This window comes from Oryza glaberrima, chromosome 7 (assembly GCF_000147395.1).
Source record: "Oryza glaberrima chromosome 7, OglaRS2, whole genome shotgun sequence".
Lineage (NCBI taxonomy): Eukaryota > Viridiplantae > Streptophyta > Magnoliopsida > Poales > Poaceae > Oryza > Oryza glaberrima.
This window is the reverse complement of record NC_068332.1, coordinates 4,171,129-4,192,296: the sequence shown is the minus strand read 5'-3', so window position 1 is coordinate 4,192,296 and position 21,168 is coordinate 4,171,129. Positions and strand designations below refer to the sequence as shown.

General features: G+C 41.7%; 1 protein-coding gene and 1 non-coding gene across 2 annotated transcripts; one reads left to right on the top strand and one right to left on the bottom strand.

The window, feature by feature from the left end:
* The first annotated feature begins 5,824 nt into the window (after nucleotides 1–5,824).
* Nucleotides 5,825–11,010, top strand: LOC127779766 (type I inositol polyphosphate 5-phosphatase 4-like). The gene is made up of 14 exons (XM_052306665.1): nucleotides 5,825–6,498; nucleotides 6,680–6,770; nucleotides 7,398–7,484; nucleotides 7,696–7,786; nucleotides 7,996–8,100; nucleotides 8,186–8,686; nucleotides 8,833–8,968; nucleotides 9,082–9,275; nucleotides 9,367–9,475; nucleotides 9,647–9,795; nucleotides 9,903–10,147; nucleotides 10,257–10,321; nucleotides 10,460–10,494; nucleotides 10,584–11,010. Exons 1-11 carry the CDS (start codon nucleotides 6,469–6,471, stop codon nucleotides 10,120–10,122), a joined length of 1,713 nt encoding a protein of 570 aa, XP_052162625.1. The 5' UTR covers nucleotides 5,825–6,468; the 3' UTR covers nucleotides 10,123–10,147; nucleotides 10,257–10,321; nucleotides 10,460–10,494; nucleotides 10,584–11,010.
* A 2,151-nt stretch (nucleotides 11,011–13,161) lies between these two features.
* TRNAF-GAA (transfer RNA phenylalanine (anticodon GAA)) lies at nucleotides 13,162–13,234 on the bottom strand. The gene has a single exon. It is a non-coding gene; the product is annotated as a tRNA-Phe (tRNA).
* Between the last annotated feature and the right edge of the window lie 7,934 nt (nucleotides 13,235–21,168).

Below are 21,168 nucleotides of genomic sequence, written 5' to 3'. Positions count from 1 at the left end.
ACCTTCTTAATTTGGAGAAGACACCATAACCACGAAAGGCGAGTCATCACTCATCACCACCGCATCCCACTCTCCCTTGCTTCGCTTGTAAGTACCTCGTTTATATGTCTTGTCAAAGGTTCGAGAAATTCTTTTCGATCTGCTTAATTCATCTGATCTAGATTTTGCCAAAACGTATAGTATAAATAGGTTCTTGTTTGGACATTTGAGAATTTAGGCAAGTCCCTTTTAATTGAGATAAATGTAAGGGGTTAAAATTATTCACACTGATAATCGATCATATATATCAAGGAGTCAAGGGCAAATTTACCTTGCTAGATATATATATCCATATAGTTCCATACATATATACCACAAGCCTAATTGTGCTTGAGGAAGGTATATTAACAATTCCATTTCTTCCCTTTATATATATGTAGTGAATGAATTTCGTGTAGGTCATATCGACAATATGAGGGGGCTGCTATTTAACCCACCGTTCCTAATGCACAATTTTTTTAGAACTTTTATCCGAAAAACTTTTATCTAAAATCTTTCATTAGAGAACATTTACATGAAAACTTTTATGAAAATGTGTGTACGCCAAATAGCAATCCTGCGACAATGAAGCCCACACATGCTGCCTGCGCTCATCACACAAAGAATAACGTACTCACTCCTTTTCTTACGTACACCGATCTAGCTATATACACAATACATGTCTCTATCATCATAGCAGTTAGCAAATAGCATGGTACATATGTAGTTATATACATACTAGTATATGTAGCTATAGTGTATGTAATTGTAGGGGACCCCTCTTACTAAGGATCGACCGATCGAGATCGATCATGGGAAAGGTAGCAACGACAACTCATGCAAGCTAGAGTGCATATCTATATGCATATATATACATATAATCATGTAGGAGTAATAGTATCAACTATGAGTATGATTTCTCATGCATGCATATGATCCATGGATGCAATATATATGCATGCATACAGAGCTTTAATTTGCAACAACAACGACATAACGTAGCATGGATCGATGTGGCCTGGCCGGTCCATCCTTCAATTTTGTGCATATATAAAATTGTGGGTGTAATTGCATGTGTAGCTTAGTGTGTGTTGGTATCCTTTTGTTTGAGGGTGTGCGTGCGTATGGCGACAACGTTAAAAGGCTAGACATGTAGAGAGATATACGACGTGCAGCTTTCGATGCATGTCTATATGTATATATATGTTCACATCCATTACATGATTCCATCTCTACATGTATGCATGTATGGTGTATGTGAAACTTTGTTGTTTATTAATCATTACAATTGTAGAATATATACATCGAGAAAAATAATCATTTATGCTCATGTTCACTTTTTTTTTAAAAAAAAATTACACACACGTTTACCTTACCAATATGAGCACCCCAGCAAACCGGGAGAACATATTTTACGAATCACGAAGTTGTCATATGCGTCTTGTTATCGACGGGTACACCGTTTACTACTGAAAAATAATTAATAAGCCATAAATACGAGCCACCGTCACTAGTATAGAAAAGGTTTTTCCAGACGGCCAAAACCTATTTTCGCATGTGGAAGCCTAGCCCATCTGCCTTAAATGGTCTGCAAAAATTCGATTTTTACGTACGCATAGCACACCCACATGCGAAAAATCCGATTTTCACATGCGGGTACTTATGTTGTCCGCACTGAGAAATAGAAATTCAAAAACAAAATCAAAACCCTAGGAATCCCGGTGGTGGCGGTGCAGATCCAGCCGGCGTGTGCTCGCAGCGGCATCGGCGTCGGCGGCGGATTGGGCTGTCGCAACGGCAACGGCAGCAAATAGGGTTGTTGTGGGACAGGTGGCAACGCGGATCCATCTGTCACGCACACGCGCGGCGGCGGATCTAGCCGTCATGGGGCTGGCAGCACGGGGAGCGGCCACCTCCTCCTCGTCGTCGGCAGAGGCGTCGGGCAAGGATGGGGATGGTGCCGCTCCCGAGTCGCCCGCCACCCGCTCCCAGCTGCTGCCCGAAGTTGCGCCACCGCCCACTCTAGGCCGCCGCCCAATTGAAGTTGCGCCACCGGTCGCTGGCCGCCGCCCGAAGTTGAGTCGAGTCGACGCCCGCCCGCCCGCTCTTGGTCGCCGCGCCGCTGCCTGCCCACTCCCGGCCACCGCTTGCTCACAACTGCTGCCTCGTCGGTGGCAGCGCCGAGCCAGCCGCCTCCCTGCCGTGCGCTCGGAGGAGAGAGAGAAAGAGAGAGAGAAGTGAAAATAAAAGGGAAAGGAAGAGGGAGGAGGTGAAAAAAAATGGAGTGAGATGGAAAAAAGAGAGGAGGGGAGAATGCAAAAATATAATTTTGTGTATGGGCCATTTAAGGAGTCATATGCAAAAATGAAGATTGTTTTTACAGACGTGACCAATTATAGTCCATCTGCAATCTAAAGATGTCCTTGTAAAAAAATCTTTTCTATAGTAGTGCGTACCAAGTCTAGAACCAAGGATTATTTATGGCTATGTTCATTTGCTTGTAGCTCTTGCAACATTTAAGATTTTTGAAGCCTCTTTGTTTTGTATTGGTGATATTTGTCTATAAAATTTTAATAATAGGGTTATAACTACCTCATGTTTACGAAGAAAAACATCTTCGGTATTTCGTTTATTTTTATAGACGAACCATCTCAGGATCCCATCGTTTTGCCAAACGGTATATTTGCAAACGAAAAATAATTTGTGAATAAAACTTTTATATACGTGTTCTTAGCGATCTAGAAACAAAGACTGAAAAATAAACTTCGATGAAAAAACTCCAAAATCAACTACAAATTTTAGGTTGAAAATTTAAATTTTAGCTGATAAATCATAAGAATAAGCGAAAAGATGAGACCTTGACTGACTCGGACAATATGCTACACCTAATAATACAATTTGTCACAAAATTTTAAATTAAGGGGGTCAGATATCCCATGGGCTCCAATCGTTTGATTTGATCGACCTCCCTTATGTGGACTTGCCATCAAGTCGATCGCTAATTAATTAATTTTTTGATTAATTAATAGATCTACTTCTTTAATTTTGTTCGCATTGCTCAAGATAATCCTCCGTGCAATGTAGGCCATCCATCCATTAACCCTGTTGTTCGTACAGTATTTCGAGCTTGAATTGACAAGAACGATAATGGCAATTAATCATGAATAATATGCATATATATATATATATATATATATATATATATATATATATATATATATATATATATATATATATATATGCATTTCACTGGCCGGCCGTCATTTTCGCCGTCACTACAAGGAGCTAGTAGTAGTGTGATAACTATGCTTGTGATCCAATGTACTTGGACGCAGACACGCACCAAAAACCTTTTTTTTTCCCTTTTACGATTTTGTTGGCAAAGCATACCGTTGTTATAATAATTATGTTGCATAAATTTCAAAATTAATTAAAAAAATATGTTGCGTGCATCATCAGCATTGAGCAACAAAATTTCTAACCAAATCGTGTATATACGCATGTTTGTGTACTTTCGTTGAAAAGGTTCAATTTGTCACCGGGTCAGATTCTGTCACGACCAAGATTCGTTCAAGCATCCAACACTAATTTAATCCTTTTCTCCTTTTTTTTTTAAGCTTTGGATCCCTCTGATCTCACCAATCTTTATGCATGCAGATCAAAGCTTTGATTAATTTCGCTTTAACTACCGCGACCACTACGAGCAGAGCCCCTGTCCTCCACGCTAAAACCAACACGCGTCAGCTCAGCCACACACACTGACATGTGGGGCCCACCTTCCCGTGGCCCCACCTGTCAGCGAGGGTGTGTTTGGTGCCTGGTGGTTACTGAGGGGTGGCTGAGCTCACTGCCCGGTCTGACTCCATCTAGATAGGCAGGCTGGCCCGCTGTCAGGGAGTGGGCCCGTGGATGTGGACCCCATTTCTCTGTGGGAGGCAGCTGCACCGTGGGTCCCACTTCCAGGTGGGCCAGGGTGTTTTGAGGGGGTTTTCCTTTGCACACGGGTCATGGTTTGGTTTAGGGTTTTTGTTTCTTTCCGAGGGTTTTCCACTGAAGAAATATGAGAGAGGTTGATGGGGGTGGTAGAGACATTAAAATTATGTATTGATCTCTTGATTACACCATTGAAAACAATATATAATCGGTTGATAGAGAAGGAAAGCTAAGACGCCACTTGTCATCTTTGTCGACAAGAAATTGACTCGTTGGTATGGTCGATTACTAGATATTCGTGATGAGTATGAGTATTCTAAAACTAATTGGCATAAATAATTGCTTACATGTAGGGCCTCGATGTGGGATAAACATTTATCAATAAACATTTTTTTATGTGGTGTTTAATATTCTAGAGTTTACGGATGAGATTGCAATTGAAGTGTTATGTTATTCACAAATTTTGCGATATGTCATATATATTAGTACTAGATATTAAGATGATTTATATCTTATTTAATTTAATAGAGGTGTTTTTTAAATACCATCTATAATTACTTTGAAATGACATAATATACTGTTGGTAACTATGGGATTGAGATCAACACATGACATTAATTTCTTAAGAACCGATTTAGTGTAGCTTGAATGGACTTCAAATATTGTGTGCTATAGCATCGATGAATTTAATGAACAGCGACATATCTAAGCACAATCCTCAACAATGAATAAACATCCTTTATCGCATTGTTAAATATTTTTAAGTTCCTTAGTCAACCATCAAGAAATAGGACAATCTCTACCAGTGTAATAAATTAATTTTCAGCACGGGGCATATAAACCTAGCAAGTTGGGGTCCATAACAAAAAGAAAAATCCCAAGCATATGTTAACCAAAAGTTACAGTAAGGTCATTCTTACTAGGTAAATTAGGATCAAAGCTTCTGACTTTTTTTTTTGTTTTTTAATCTATTTGGTAAAATGTCAAAACCTATAATCAACTTTGGTTGCTAACCTAGGCCATGGCATCTAGTCCATACTACCATCCAAAGAAAATATGGACATTAGTCGTAACACAGAAAATTCTTCTTACGGTGGAAATAGAAGTGTGCATGTAAAACTCATATAAAATCCCTATGTTCCAAATAAAGCCTTAGCGATTAGATGTTCATGGATAAACTAATACCAACTGTTATATTTGCAAAATAAAAAAAAACAGTTTTTATTTCTTCCTCTCATTTAGTAAAATATATATTGTGGTGGTAAAACCACAATCAAAACTATCTGAGAGAGATTTAAACATATTTTCATGCTTAAAAGATAAAGTTCTCATTTTCATACCATAAGCTGTTGGGTAGATAACCCCAATCATTCGGAGATTAAATAGACTTTTTCCCCAAAAGTAAATCACAAAGAAATATGATAATGTCTATTTATCTAATAAATATTCAATCTGAGCATAACAATGACAACTTGGTGCCCATGAGAAACAAATACCACAAGCGTGTCAACCAAAAGTAAAAGTAAAGTCATTCAAACCGTGTAAATACTACAAATCTGCCACCGCAACATTTTCATCTTACCAGTTCGATAAGGATCAGACTCCTATTTATAATTTGTCATTTTTAATCCTACATAAGTAAAATGTCCAAAACCTATAATTAACCTCACCTACTTAACCCATGACCCTCTAAAAAAACACACAACATTTTTAAAAAACAGAAAATCCTCCTGCTCATGGCACAAATTGGGCTGCAGATGAAATGAGCACATCCCAAATTCCCAAGCATCCTCTTGAGATACCTCCAAGAGTAGTATTTGCAAAAAGCCAAAAACCCAACTGCAAATTTTTATTTCCCCCCCATCATTTTCATTTCCATTTTCCTCGGGCAAGAACTGCTTTGTCCACTCCGCTGCCATTTGTGCTGCTCCCTCCTCCTCTCCTCCTCGCTGGATTCGTGGCGACCAGGCCGAGAAAAAGAAGCAGAGATAGAGATAGATAGAGAGAGATAGAAGAGAGAGAGAGAGAGAATCAAAGCAAAGCAGCCATAGTGAGAGAGAGAAGAGGAGAAAAGAGAGGGATAAAAGGAGCTTGAGCTCACAAACAACAAGCCTCTCTCCTTCTCCTCCTTCTTCTCAACGATGTCCTAGCTAGGAATAGCTTCTCTTGTTTGTAGCAGTAGGCTGCTACGCGAGCCAATCGCCCAATCTGAGCTCCCTAAGGTTGGCAGTGGGCTGCATTGGCGGCAGAGAGAGAGAGAGAGAGAGAGAGAGAGAGAGAGAGAGAGATCCCTTGGTTGGACTCCCACCGTCGAAAACCCAATCTTGGGTGGCAACTGATTTGGCTGGTTCTTTTTGTTCCAAGATTTGTGGTCAGCGGATCAAAAAAATCCTTCCCACTTTTTTTGAGGCGATTTGGTTCCGGATTTGAAGGTTTCTTGCCGCGAAGATCGCGGGTTGGTACTGTTTTGCCTGGTAGATCCCTTTCGTTTGGCTGCAGAGGAGGAGCTATGAGACAATGAGAGAAGAGAGCGCCAAGAAGAGCAAGGTAACATCTGGGTTTCTTGATCAGATAGATCACTGCTTCAGATAGATGAGCTTCTTGTTCTTGTTCAGCTCTTGACTTTTCTTCTTCTTCTTCTTCTTCTTTTTATCTTGGTTGACCTTGGTGTGTTCGTTTTGTTCATATCATCTTATTTTTCTTTTGTTTTTGATATATATAATTGTAGCTTTCATGGTCCAAATCGCTCGTGAGGAAGTGGTTCAACATCAGGACCAAGGCACAGGACTTCCATGCTGATTCTGAAACCACAACCCAAGGTATGATTAATGCCCCCTTTTTGGTTGTTCAAAGATGAGTAATTGCATGTTGCAGCCTCCCTCTATGCAAGATTTAATTTCTGATGCATTTATTTGGGATTAAAAGTACTGTACCCACAAATGGAAAATCTCCCCCTTTACCCTTTGCTTGCTGGCTGCCCTGGTGTGGTTTGGGCAAGCTGTTTATCTGATCCAAAGAAAGCTGATTTGCTTGTGACTCCTCTCCTACTTTGTTTGTTTGTTTTGTTCTGCGGTTATCATCTCCTTATCCGATCTTTCAAGTCCAAGATCGAGGTGTTGATTCTCAAAGTTAGATGAGCAAACTAATTGACCTGTCACAATCAGACGCCTTTTTATCCTTCGTTGATATCCGCTAAGCTTACGTATCAGTTTCCAGTTTTGATTTGTTCATGCACAAGTCCTCAAAAGGTCACAGCCAACCAAATCAAGAATCTTTTTGCCACACACACAAACTGCAGCAAATTTTGTTTACCTGCATTTGTTTGCACGTTTAATGTGAAAATGAGTTCATCGAAAAGATCAGAGGGAGGCAGCTTTTTCTTTGTTGCGTTTGCTGCTTTTGTTTGGTTCTTTGCTGAGCTGAGCTGAGGTTGCCGTGTGATCCAGGTAGGGATGGTGGTGGTGGAGCAGGGGGGAGGGCCAGCTTCTCAGCGAGCTCTGCAAGCACAAGTTCAGCCAAGAAAAGCAGAACAGGTACAGTGAAAAGAAGCATTTGGACCACGCCTCTCCTTCCTCTCTCTTCTCATCACACTCAAACAGATGCAGCTTTCTCTTCCCACCACAACACTCTCTTTAGTCTTTACCTGCTGGGATAATCTTTGTCAAGCTAGCTCCTTTGAATCTTTCTGCAGCACTGCCAAGTTATCTGATTATTCCTGTTTGTTGTTTGCTTATGGGCCCTTAGACCGGTCGTCGTCGAAGCGGAGCGCTGATCGCGTCCGCCGAGGGAGGAATGATTTCGATCTAGCACGCCTGACAGAGGTTCAAGATTACAGGTACTACTACCATTGATTCACCATGCGTGTTTTGCCTGTTGGTACCTGCTGGCATTGTGTCTGTTGTGTAGAGACCAGTGAGATTGGATGGAATCTTGCATCTTTGTCTGATAATCATTGTCCAAATTTCTGTTATGGTTACTACGGTTTGAGTTTGCTACATTATATTGAAGGAATCTGATGGATCATTCTTTTCCTTTTGCATGTAGAATCTTTGCCGCAACATGGAATGTCGGAGGCAAGTCCCCACCAAGGGGGCTAAATTTAGATGAGTGGCTTCACTCTTCTCCTCCTGCTGATATCTACGTGTTAGGGTATGTGTCAGGTGACCTTCCTAAGAAGTTTATAGTGGTGATTGTGAGCTGTTTCGGTTAATTTACTATCATTGGTCTATGGCAGATTTCAGGAGATTGTCCCTTTGAATGCTGGAAATGTTCTTGGCACTGAAGATAATATTCCAGCAAAGAAGTGGGTATCTCTTATTAGGAGGACCCTGAACAAGAATCCTGGGGCCAGTGGTTCTGGTGTCTATCATACGCCGTCACCAGTCCTTAATCCAGTCGTAGAACTAGAAGCTGATTTTGAGGCATCTGCAAGAAGGCAGGAGAACTACTCTTTCTTTCACCGTCGATCATTCCATAATCTCAGCCGCAGTTTAAGAATGGATGCAGACTACATGTTCCCACAACCAAAGTTGGACAGAAGATTTAGCGTTTGTGACCCAGTCAGCTTAGGAGGTAGACCAAGTGACTTTGATGGTAATTTGCGGTGGCTTGGGTCACCAGATGAGGAGAACATCGATGAGGAACTCTCTAACGCTGCACAATGTTCTCCACTCCCTTATAGCTGCAATACAATGGCACCTACTGAAGCTAACGACGAGCAACCCAATGGATCAAGGTAACACAACTCCTGTCATGAACATTGGCAATTGTTACTTAAAACCAGAATTTTTAAATGTTGGTTGTAATGTACCGCATCTTTTTTTTTAAAAAATCTTAAGGTCATGCAAAACTAACTATTTGAAAATGTCTATGCCTCTTCAGGTATTGTTTGGTTGCCAGCAAACAAATGGTTGGCATATTTCTCACTGTCTGGGTGCGCAATGAAATAAGAGATGATGTGAGAAACTTGAAAGTTTCTTGTGTGGGTAGAGGATTGATGGGTTATCTTGGAAATAAGGTAATGTTAAATTAAGAAGCATATACATATCTTCATCTTATACAGGGCTCTATATCCTGACTGTTAATATGACACAAATTTCTAAAGTGCAAGTCCTTACTTTTGTATTTCAGGGTTCTATATCAATAAGCATGTCTTTGCACCAGACAAGCTTCTGCTTCATTTGTTGCCATTTGACCTCAGGGGAAAAGGAAGGGGATGAATTGCGCAGGAATTCTGATGTTATGGAAATATTAAGAAAGACAAGGTTTCCACGGGTTCGTGGTGCTAATGATGTCAAATCACCTGAAACGATTCTTGAGCATGAGTAAGAGACATGTTTTTGTTTTCTTAGAATGCTAATGTGGGAGCTGCAGCAAACTTGTCTAATAATTGGTTATCTTCTAATTGTTTTGCAGCCGTATAATATGGCTTGGGGATTTGAACTATCGTATTGCCCTCTCCTATTGTTCAGCAAGAGCTCTTGTCGAAATGCATAACTGGAAACAATTATTAGAGAAAGATCAGGTAATTTGCAGTGAACTACCAAGACTCTCAGTTCTATTCTATTGTTTGTTCTGTTTATTTTCGTTATGTAACTTAGCAAAGCACAAGAAAAAAATGGAAGATGTGATGTTTTTACATATTACTGTGGAGGAAAGGCCACTAAAACTTTTGAATTGACCTCTTCTGGAACAGCTTCGAATACAACAAAGATACGGGAGAGTTTTTCAGGGCTGGAAAGAAGGAAGGATTTATTTTCCTCCCACGTACAAGTATTCGTTCAATTCAGATCGTTATGCCGGAGAGGGCATGCATCCCAAAGAAAAAAGAAGAACGCCTGCATGGTATGTTTCATCAGTTATTACAATAACTAGATAAGACTTCTTTATTTTACTGTAACGATATTTCTCAGTGATCTCATCCTTTTCTTCTCTTGTTTACGTACCAAAAGGTGTGATCGCATTCTCTGGTATGGTAATGGCCTCAACCAGCTGTGCTATGTTCGTGGGGAGTCTCGCTTCTCCGATCACAGGCCAGTGTACAGCATTTTCATGGCAGAAGTTGAGATTGTACACCATAGGAGGAAAAACATGGGATATTTCAGCTCTAGAATTGAGGTGGAAGAGCTACTACCCCATTCTCAGAGCTACAGAGAAATAAACTTTTACTGATTTTGAGTTACCAACATGTTGTAAGGTATGTTGGCTCTAATTAGTGACAATTCTGAAGGATAATTTTGTACTTGTGTTCATAACCGGTATGGTTCTATTCTACCTTTATTTACTCTTCTTTTTTCATCATGCAGATTAGGGTACTGGCCAAAAATACAAACATGCAGGGTTCAAGAGTCAGCTCATTAGGTGATCAGATGTGAGTTTGACTAAGTATTTTGTTTTCTAGTTCTTTATTTCTTGACTGGAGACATCCTTAGCTTGTAAGATATGACTGCCGATAGTGATGAACTGATTTGGAGTCTAATGCCTTCTTTATTTGGCATTCCTCATGCAGATACTCAAGCAAGATGTGCAAATACTAACTTAAAGGTACAATTCTCAATTTTGCAGATATAATTAAATGAAAACCTCTTGTAAAACCTAAGTTGATTGACACTGTTTTTATGGTGCCATTGCAGGATATTGGGCAATTTTGCAGGCAACCATTATGTCAAATGGAGGTGTATCAGCCCATGCCACTAACTATACACTCACTCCAACTTTAGCTTCTTAGTTTCTCTGAGCAAGCTAATGCTTCCTTTTTTTTTTCTTTTTCTTTTTATCTGCTTAGAGTATCAATAAACACCAATATATTATTTTTCCCTTCCCTTTGGAAGCTTTGTAAAACCAGCTAGTGTATCCCATGCAAGTTGTGGAATTATTGTAAAACATTATACTTAGCTTTAGGACAAACTGTTCCTAGGCTGAGGGAGGAATGATGAGACATGTGAGAAGCTTGCACAGTTACAATCATGTGTATAACCTTTTTATTTTGGTGCCTGAACAGTCAAGTAAGGCATGCATTAGTACTACTCATTGCAATGACAAAAAGATTGGCTCCCTCAATGATGGCTTTGCCCTGTGCAAATGTGCAATGTTCCTACATAACAAACCCCTGATGTTGCAGTTGCACACTATTTTATTTAACTTTGTTCCTATTTGTTTCCCCTTGCCTATTACTACTAGTCAGTTGCAGTGCCTCATTTTGTTAAATGCACTGGGTGCACCATGGCAGCAGCAGAAATGATTCTCCATCATCTCATCTCATGCATGCTATTGCAAGCTGCAGCAGTTCATTGTTCAGAAAAGGAATCTACTACTGTATGTTTGGTTTCTTGGAGAATGGTGTGTCTGTTGTCATTAAGCCTTTGTTAGTCTTGATCTTTCCCAGGTCATGTAGAAATAACACACATCTCTAGTATTGCAATCCTTTGGTTCTCTAGCTGTGTGGAGCCACATGGTTCATGCACTTCATTTCACGCAGTTTTTTGTTGGATGGAAAAATATGACAGGTTTCAAAGTTCATCAGGAGAATCCAGATTCAGAATTAAGTTCCTACTTGATGTTGGACATGGTAAAATGCAGTTATATCAATTGATCAAGTTCAGATTCAGAATTTTGACTTCTTGTTCCAGAGCTCTGGCTGTGTGCTCTGCTCTAGAAGAAACTAGAGTAATATAATTTTGATTCCCTGCTATATCCATGTGAAGAGTAAAAACTAGTGAGTACTAATATATTCAGTCAACCAGATACTGTATCCCAATTCTTCACTACAACCAGCTTGAGTAGTAGTAGTGCCTTTTTTACTTTATTTTTTGAAAGATCACCAGCATGATAAAGTATTGCCACTACTGCATGTGAGCACTTATGGTCAATTACTGAGTGCAATGGCGGCAATGCTCTACAGTCTACAGTGTGATTCAAAATTTCACATTAACAAAATTCTCACTTTAACAAAATTTCTCAGAATCTTGCATGGCCGTTCTAACTTCCAAGTAGCAACATACAGCATCAGTTCAGGACTGGAGGATTAAAGCAGAAAAAAGCAAAAGGGACAGAGGGAAGAAATGCTGTTCCAGCAGCCCAAGTGAAGAGAAGAATAATAAAAGAAGAGAGAAGATAAATAAAGTTAAAGCTAGAGCTAGGTACAGTAAGAAAAAAGAGAGAGGAACAGTCACATCGAACAAGCAAAGCAAAGCATCTGCATCACTGTCAGTTTGCTAATGCTGTTCTTTGCATCGCTGCTGCTGCTGCTTCTGCTGCTATTACCCTGAACTCAACTCCCATCTTGTTTCCTCTGATCAACATGAAACCGTCAGGCACTGTGCTAAATACTATCTGAAACATTTGCATTGTGATGTTCATCAATCTGACAATCTGGTGCCAATGTGCCATGATCTTGTGCTGATAAGATTGGATTAAGCCACAGGTGGGCATCAGAGGCCCTTGGGCAACGCATGAATGCCTGATCTGCCGTCACAGGCAAGCAGCTTATTGCAGAGGAGGCAAAGGGCAGGGTGGTGGTGGCTTGTGTGCATCGAAGAAGACGAGAGTTTTTCAGGTGAGAGGAGCAGCAAAACATCGAGCATGGCGCCCATGGGAGCCATGGGCGTGGAGATTGAGGATGGGACAGGTAGGAGCAGAGCAGCCATTGTTGTGCTCCAAAAACATTTACTGCATCTTCTGCCTACCTCTGCCTGCATCTTCTTGCAGAGAGCCTCGTTTCAGAGATTTTCAGAACAGAACACGGCCAGCAACAACAATGCCTGTGTTCTGTATGGTGCACTCATCGAGAGGGATGAAAAAAGAAGAAAAGGGAGATGCTGCTGCACAACAATGCCTGGTTACACTTGATCTTGTGCTTAATTCAGTACAGAGATGGGAAAACATCGATCAATGCAAGAAAAACGATGCTTAATTCAGTGCACGTCAAGCAAGAGGAAATGAAATTCAGAGTGCACATCAGGAAAAAAAAAGCGAAACAATGAAATTCAGAGTGCACATCAGGAGAAGAAACAAAACAAAACAATGAAATTCAGAGTGCACATCAAACAAAACAAAACAAAATGAAATTCAGAGTGCACATCAGTAAACAAAACAAAACAAAATGAAATTCAGAGTGCACATCAAACAAAACAAAAATTGAGAAATTCAGAGTGCACATCAAACAAAACAAAATTTGAGAAATTCAGAGTGCACATCAAACAAAACAAAATTTGCGGTGAGCGTGGATCGAACACGCGACCTTCAGATCTTCAGTCTGACGCTCTCCCAACTGAGCTATCCCCGCAAGGTGATTGAAAATTGCTTAGGCCAATAGTACACAACAGCTATAATCCAACGTACAACGTGGTTGAGGCAAGCGACAGGTGGCAGGTTGGTGTCAAAAGCAACTGAAGTTGGCTTTGGCTTGGCTCTGCCTCGGAGGTGGATGCACGCATGGACATGGACATGGATATCGTTCTAAAATAAATTTATTTTTCATACATATATTAATATATATTACCGTTGTTTTTATCAAATTTTAATACAATTATTGTTTACTTTATTCACTCTTAACACATTTATTTTTTTAATTTTCATAACCTTCGGCATAAGGATTAACTAAAATTATTCTTATTTAAGATAAATTAAATAAATAATAAATATATTTATTTTAGAACGGAGGGAGCTATGCTACTATGCTACTATAGTACTGGTAGTACTAATAGCTAGCGCCATGGCCGGCAGGGGAGACCTGCGATTAAACGGCCACTTCTTCGCCGGCCACGCCGGCCGGCTGCAGCTAGCCAGTGAGGCAGAGGCAGCTGCATATGCGTACGTGCTTGACGCCACCGGTGACGCAACACAGACAGAGGCATGACAGAAAGGAGAGAGAGCCCATGCCGACGCCTGTTTTGCTGCTTTCTTGTCAGCTGTCACCTCCTCCAGTCCTCCATCTATCCTATAAAAAAATAAATCTAAAATTGGATATGACATATTCTAGCACGATAAATCTGGATATATATATATATATATATATATGTATACGTATATATATATATATGTTGTGTTTAGATTCGTAGTACTAGGACGTGTTACATTCGATACTGGTTGGTTTTTTATGAGACGGAGGGAGCAAGTACTTCACATAACCGACCGAGTTTTGAAAACTGAGTGGTCTTTTTGAAACTGGTAGGGCCTGGTTTAGTTCTCACCTTTTTCTTCAAACTTTTAACTTTTTCATCACATCAAAACTTTCTACACACAAATTTTTAACTTTTCCGTCACATCATTCCAACTTCAATCAAATTTTTAATTTTGACGTAAACTAAACACATCCTTAGGTCTCGATTTGAGAAAATAGGTCGATATTAGCCGATCTTTTACTGTGTTTATTGAAAGTCATCTGTTTTTATCAGTTTTTGATAGGATTTCGGTAAACCGCTCAGTAGCGATTTTTATTGAAACCCTCCTCTCACTCCTGCTACTACTACTCCAGCGAGCTACAGTAGCGGCAAATATGTGCATGCATGTTTTTAGTTCCCAGAATTTTTTCCCCAAAACATCACATCGAATCTTTGACATATGTATGGAGCATTAAATATAGATAAAAATAAAAACTAATTACACAGTTTACATGAAAATCGCGAGACGAATCTTTTGAGCCTAATTAGTGCATGTTTAGCTATAAGTGCTACAGCAATCCACATGTGCTAATGATGCCTTAATTAGGCTCAAAAGATTCGTCTCGTGGTTTCCAGGCGAGTTATGAAATTAGTTTTTTCATTCGTGTTTGAAAACCCCTTCCGACATCCGGTCAAACATCCGATATGACACCCAAAAAAATTCTATCCTGTTCTCGACTACGAGTCAGACCTTTGTACCGCCATGTCGACAACAGTTAGATAGGCTACCCCAAATATTGTACTGATGCGATTATGGTGAATAAGAGTAATACCGGCTTCGGCCAACAGGATGTAGGGTTATTACCTGACAATTCAGGGGCCCGAACATGTATAAAAATCCTCATCTTGGTCTCTTTTACCTCAGTCTCGCGTATACCCTAGTACCAACGATCCCCATACTATGCAAATACCGGAATCGTGACATAAAACGTCGACAAATTTGGTTTTAATTCACCTGGTTTAATCTCTATTTAACATTCATCCTTTTTTGGAAGGATCAGCTTCGGTATCGTACACGCACGAGACTGTTTTCCGAAGGTTGAAGACGATAGTCTGTGCGAGTTAGGCCTGCAGTTCCACTTGTGGGCTAGGTCAAACAAAGGCAGGCCGAGCAGATTGAGGGAGGGGAATATGTTCACTTTGTGACCCTCATAAGTGATCGAAATCTAATCCGTGACCCTAAACCACAAAACCGGATATCTCGACCCCCCAAGTCTCAAAACCGGTGCAATTTGACTCCATCGGCGGTTTTGGAGGGCGGTTTCGCTGACGTGGCACCTACGTGGCAGTATTGACCCGGTCTCCTTTCCACGTGGCGCTGATGTGGCACTTAGGTGACATTAGAAATAAAAAATATGTGTGAGACCTTTTTGTCATTCACCAAAATACGTGTGGGACCCACTGACATGTGGGGCCCACATAAATCATCCTCTCTTCATCCTCCCCTCTCTCTGTCTTCATCAACCTTCGGCGAGCGGCAGCCGTGGGACGGTGGGCCAGTGGCGGTCAGGAGCCGGAGGTGGCGGCGGCGGCAGGCTCCACCTATATATCTCTCTTCCTCCCTTTTCCAATCTGCATACTACTACCACTTGGGCTTTCGTGTTGGGGTGTGTGTGTGTGTGTGGCTGTGCAGTGCGCGTCAAGGAGAGAGAGAGAGAGAGAGGAGAGCGGCGGCGGCGATGGCGGGGAAGGGGTTGAACGCGACGGGGGAATTCTTCCGGCGGCGGGACGAGTGAAGGAGGCACCCGATGGTGGGGAACCAGCTGCGCCACACCACACCGAGGCTCGGCATCGCCATCGTCGCCTTCGGGATCTACCTCGTCAACGTGGCCACCTACAACCGCCTCTACCGCCCATCTGGCGACCACCACCACCACTAGATCGAGTCGGCGTCCACGCGCGGAGACCTGCGCTGCTTCCCCTAGGTGAAGACACCGGTTTAAGAAATCGATTGAGGGCGATTTAGTGCGGTATTAAGTGGGATTTGTTTGGGAAATTGATTTCCACTACATAAGGAACCGATTTTTGCAATTAATTTGGAGGAGAAACGATAGGGCATGGAGATCAACGGAGGCGGCAGTGCTTGAGTTTCACGGGAGAGATGAACAGATGACGGACAGAGGTAGAAGAAGCTCCTGGCGAGCGGGGCCCGCCTGCTAGCGCACGAACAGCGAACGGAAGAGAAAGAGAGGGGGAGGATGAGGAGAGGATGATTTATGTGGGCCCCACATGTCAGTGGGTCCCACACATATTTTTGGTGAATGACAAATGGGTCCCACACATAATTTTTATTTCTAACGCTACCTAAGCGCCACATCAACGCCACGTGGAAAGGAGACCGAGTCAATACTACCACGTAGGCGCCACATCAGCGAAACCGCCCTCCAAAACCGTCATGGGAGTCAAATTGCACCGGTTTTAAGAGTTTGAGATCGAGATATCCGGTTTTATGGTTTAGGGTTGCGAATTAGATTTCGATCACTTTTGAGGGTCACAAGGTGAACTTATTCTCGAGGGAGGTGACGGACTAGGCGGGCTGAAAAGGAACGAAGTAATGGGGCTCAAAACCAAGAAAGAAGTATAATTTATCGCGATCAATTTTATCCAGTGCATCGTATGGACATTTTGCTACTCGTATATATACTCGTATATACTGTAGTACTGGAACTTAATTTGTTCGTACGTACGACCGTACGTGATGAGGCAGATGAACTTACGGGAGCATTGACCTTTCAAGGCTCTCTCTCTCTCTTTTCTCTGCAAAGAAGACACGAGAAGCCGTTGACGACAAGATGAACCAACCCGTGGAACACGCATATATTTATACAGATCGACATGTGCAACAAGTTAATACTACCTCCGTTTTTTAATAGATGACGCCATTGACTTTTTCTCACATGTTTGACCATTCATCTTATTCAAAAAATTTACGTAATTATAATTTATTTTGTTATGAGTTGTTTTATCACTCATAGTACTTTAAGTGTGATTTATATCTTATACATTTGCATACAATCTTTAAATAAGACGAATGGTCAAACATGTGAAAAAAAGTCAACAGCGTCATTTCTTAAAATATGGAGTGATTACTAATATACACGACATACACCTACTATGAGCTACATATACAGACATGCGCTTCGATCAATTAATTCAGACGTGACAGCACAGACGCATGCAGATACAACAATCACATCGATCGTACGTACTCCTATACGAGTATAATATACTACTCCCCCTCCCAAAATATAGTAATTGGATGGAACATATCCTTGTACAGTACTAGAATATGTCTCATCTAACTAGGTCATATTTATAATATTAGAATATATCACATCCAATCAAAAGTTATTATATTTTAGAATGGAGGGAGTACGAGATATGGTTATTGATACACACACATATATATATATATATATATATATATATATATATATGTATATACATATATGTATATATATGTTGTACATATATATATATATATATATATATGTATATATATATATACATATACATGGAAGCTCCTAGCTAGTACAAAGTTAGAAAATTGATGGAGTTGCAACCTTGTAGATACTTCGGCCGTCTGATAAAAACCAGTTATAACTAAATAACCTAAATACGTATTTGTCTAGATTTGTAATTAAAATTAGTCCTTTTTATAGGACAGAGTAGTATGTACGTGATGCATGTGGGATCATATGGGGGTTGATTGCTTGGCTATCAATGGTTGTCATGCCAAACCTCTCACACATCACACATGTCACAATTTATTAGAACAGTGTTTGGTTACCACAGTTGTACCATGCCTCATTTTGCTAGTCCGTGGTGGGCCTATGCGCCATAGACTAGGCTGTGTTCTTTCCGGTGTGTTCCCAACTTCTCTTTCTTATGTTTCACGTGCACATTTTTAAACTGCTAAATAGTGTGTGTTGTCAAAAAAAAAAAAAGAAGTTTCTATACGAAAGTTGCTTTAAAAAATCATATTAATCTAACTTTTTTTATATAAAAAGTAAATACTTAATTAATTATAAGAGAATATGTCGCTCCGTCTTGCATGCGCGGGAGGTGAGTTCCCAACCACACCACCCGAACACAGCCTTGACTTCTTGTCAAACTTAACCACACTTATGATTAATAAATTGCTATTACTTTGTGTGGCATGACACACTTGTGATAAAGTAAGGTGTGGCATACGCATGGTGTCCAATTTTTGGAAAGCTGCACATATGTATTATATTAACGTGCTCCATATGCTTCCATTCATCCCAAAAGAATAAATCTAATATGAGATGTGACACATTCTAATACAAGTATGTACCGGCAACTAGCGTGCATATACGGATGTGTGTCGTGTGCCTGTGTCAGGGCGCAGTAGACATGTACGTTACATAGACACTCCATAAAAAAATCAAATTATGAAAGCAAAAATAATTTAATATTTTTAACGGGAGAGGGTGTATATATTAGTTCTAATTGTTAGGTATATATATTGAAAGCAATATGGATTTCTATCGCATGCAAATTCATTATTTTTCCCCCTTAACCTCTTATCCAGAAGACTCCGTCTATTTATTTCATACTACAAGTTGTTTTAACTTATCTTACTCGAACAATTTTAAGTTTAACTAATTTTATGAAAAATTATAATAACATTTCCAACACAAAATAAATATATTATTAAAATATATTTAATGTGCTTTTTTTTTTACAAACTTAGTTTAGTTTGGCCTCCTCCGCGTGCCCGCGGGGCTCGCCGCGTGCGTCCTCGCCAGGCACGGCGTCACCACGCCGGGCTCCCTCGCTACGCTCTACGCCGGCACGCGCGCCCTCGACGGCGCCTTCTTCCTCGTGTCCCCGGGCCCAAACCGCTGCCTACAGCCGCCGACGCCGCCCCTCCGCCTGCTCCGGCCGCGCGCCGCCGCCCGCCCTCTGCGGCCGCGCTCGCCTACCGTTTGCCGCCGCCGTCCCTTTCCGCCGCCTACTACCGCCGACGCTCTTGGCAGTTGCCTGGGTCGAGGCGCACGCTGCCGCCCGGCCTAAGGCGAAGAGGTCGCCGCGGTGCGCACACGCCGAAAGAGAAGAGAAAAAGGAAAAGAGACTAGCATGCAGCTGACATGTGGGCACCACGTAATTTTTAAATTTTTTTTTGCTAACTAGGATGCCACGTCAGTAAAACCGGACAAAAATACTGCTGAGGGACCTCCGTTGAATGGTTTGAGGGAGTTTAGGGGTGCACATTTCTGATTTTATTGTTGAGGGATCTCAGAAAATCTCGGTGTTAAATTGAGGTACCTTCGGTGACCTCATTCCCAGTGGCATAAGTAACCGAGGGCCCATCTATCGTTGGGCGGCCCGAACGGCACATACTACTGTTCGGACTCCGAACACCGAAACCAATTTTTACCTAGCGGTTATATTAACACGGCAGCAAAGCCATCGACGATCGATCGAGCTAGCTAGCTATCCAACCATTACTGCTATACATCGAAGCTCATCGACCAGTAATTTTTTTAATCTTCTTTCTAGTCGCCATTCAGTAAAGCCAAATTAATTGAAACATGATCTGAGTCATAGCCTGACTGGAATTCTTTCTGACTTTTTGTTCAAATTGGAATCGCCGTACCCAGTCTAATGGAGTACAAAATTTCGTCGATTCATCCAGCGATTAGATGGGCCATCGTACCGGCAGGTTAGGTGGAGTTATATGGGCTTTTATTTGGGCCATTACGAGGCCGTGCTCTCGCTGACACGTGGGCCCCCTTGTCAAGGCCTCGTCTGTTGGAAAACAAGACAAGGGTGAACCTGTTCGTAAGGAGACGGAGCTGGCGAGAGGAGGTAATTCAAACCAAGAAGCTGATGCACTGAAGAAGTCCAGCCGGCCAAGAAGACCAATCCTCGCTATAAGGGGCCCATGTGGGTAGAATAGGCTCTTTCTTGTAATAGGGGAAAGAACTGTATGAGCTGGCCGTGAGAGAGAGATAAATACTAAACTGTATTCCTGACTCGGTTTTACTTATCAAAGAAATTGGCGGCGGCTTGGCGGCGGCGGCGCTTGATCCGGTTGGATCGAGTCGACGAAACTACCTGAGTTCTTGTGTGAGAGAGTCGTGGAGAGGAAGAGGAGTTGACAAAAATCTGGTATCAGAGCCACCACTCCGCTATTGTTCCTGATCCGGTAGCAAAAGTGTTCCGAGTGGGGATTGGAATTCGGTTCTTGTAACTGAAATCCGCGAAAAGGAAACTTGCCCCTCTCGGTTTGCTGGATTGGAACTAGGGAGTGGATATACCTTGATCAAGCTGGAAAAGCCACGGTATCAGACCAAGCAGACGCTCAAGATCATGGAGAACGAGGCCAAATTGGATCTGATCTTGAAGAAGATCTCAGAAACTGAGACCAAGTTGGTGAGTCTGGAGAAAGCTTCTCATTCTGACATGCTGACTCTCAAGACGGCAGTTGATTCATGGAGGCCGCAGTTAGAGAAGAAGGTGACCGACTTGGCGTCAACAGTTGGCGCTTTGTAACTTTAGCTAGACCAGCTGCAAGCTTCGGGCAAGGTGGAGCTGACATCTGAAACCGCCGGCCAAATTGGCGCCCGCAATGCAGCTGATCTACGGGCGGAGGTGTTGGGGATGCGTTCCCAATCACCACCCCCGGCCAATGGTACGAACGAGAATTCCTTCTCCACTCCTGCACCTTACTTTCATGATCCTGCAATGCGATCTGCCCTCACAGGAAATTCAGTAGGAGTGAGTTCTGGTTTACCACCCGTGCCTTGCCCACAGTTTGATGGGGATAACCCACAAATGTGGAGAGAGAACTGTGAGGCTTATTTTGACACTTATGGAGTGAATGCTGCACATTGGGTTAGGATAGCCACCTTGAACTTTGTGGGGAATGCTTCGTTTTGGTTACAGTCAGTCAGGTCTCAATTGATAGGAGTCACTTGGGTGGAGTTGTGTGAGAAGGTGTGTGCTAAGTTTTCTAGAGATAGACACCAACAGTTGATAAGACAGTACATTCATGTTAGGCAAGTTGGGAGTGTGACTGATTATGTAG

Bases quoted from the DNA above. Each gene is read 5' to 3' on its own strand.
- LOC127779766 (XM_052306665.1), top strand. From the start codon at position 6,469: ATGAGAGAAGAGAGCGCCAAGAAGAGCAAG. The intron at 8,687-8,832 runs GTAACACAACTC...ATGCCTCTTCAG, and splicing joins GAGCAACCCAATGGATCAAG to GTATTGTTTGGTTGCCAGCA. The intron at 9,276-9,366 runs GTAAGAGACATG...ATTGTTTTGCAG, and splicing joins GAAACGATTCTTGAGCATGA to CCGTATAATATGGCTTGGGG.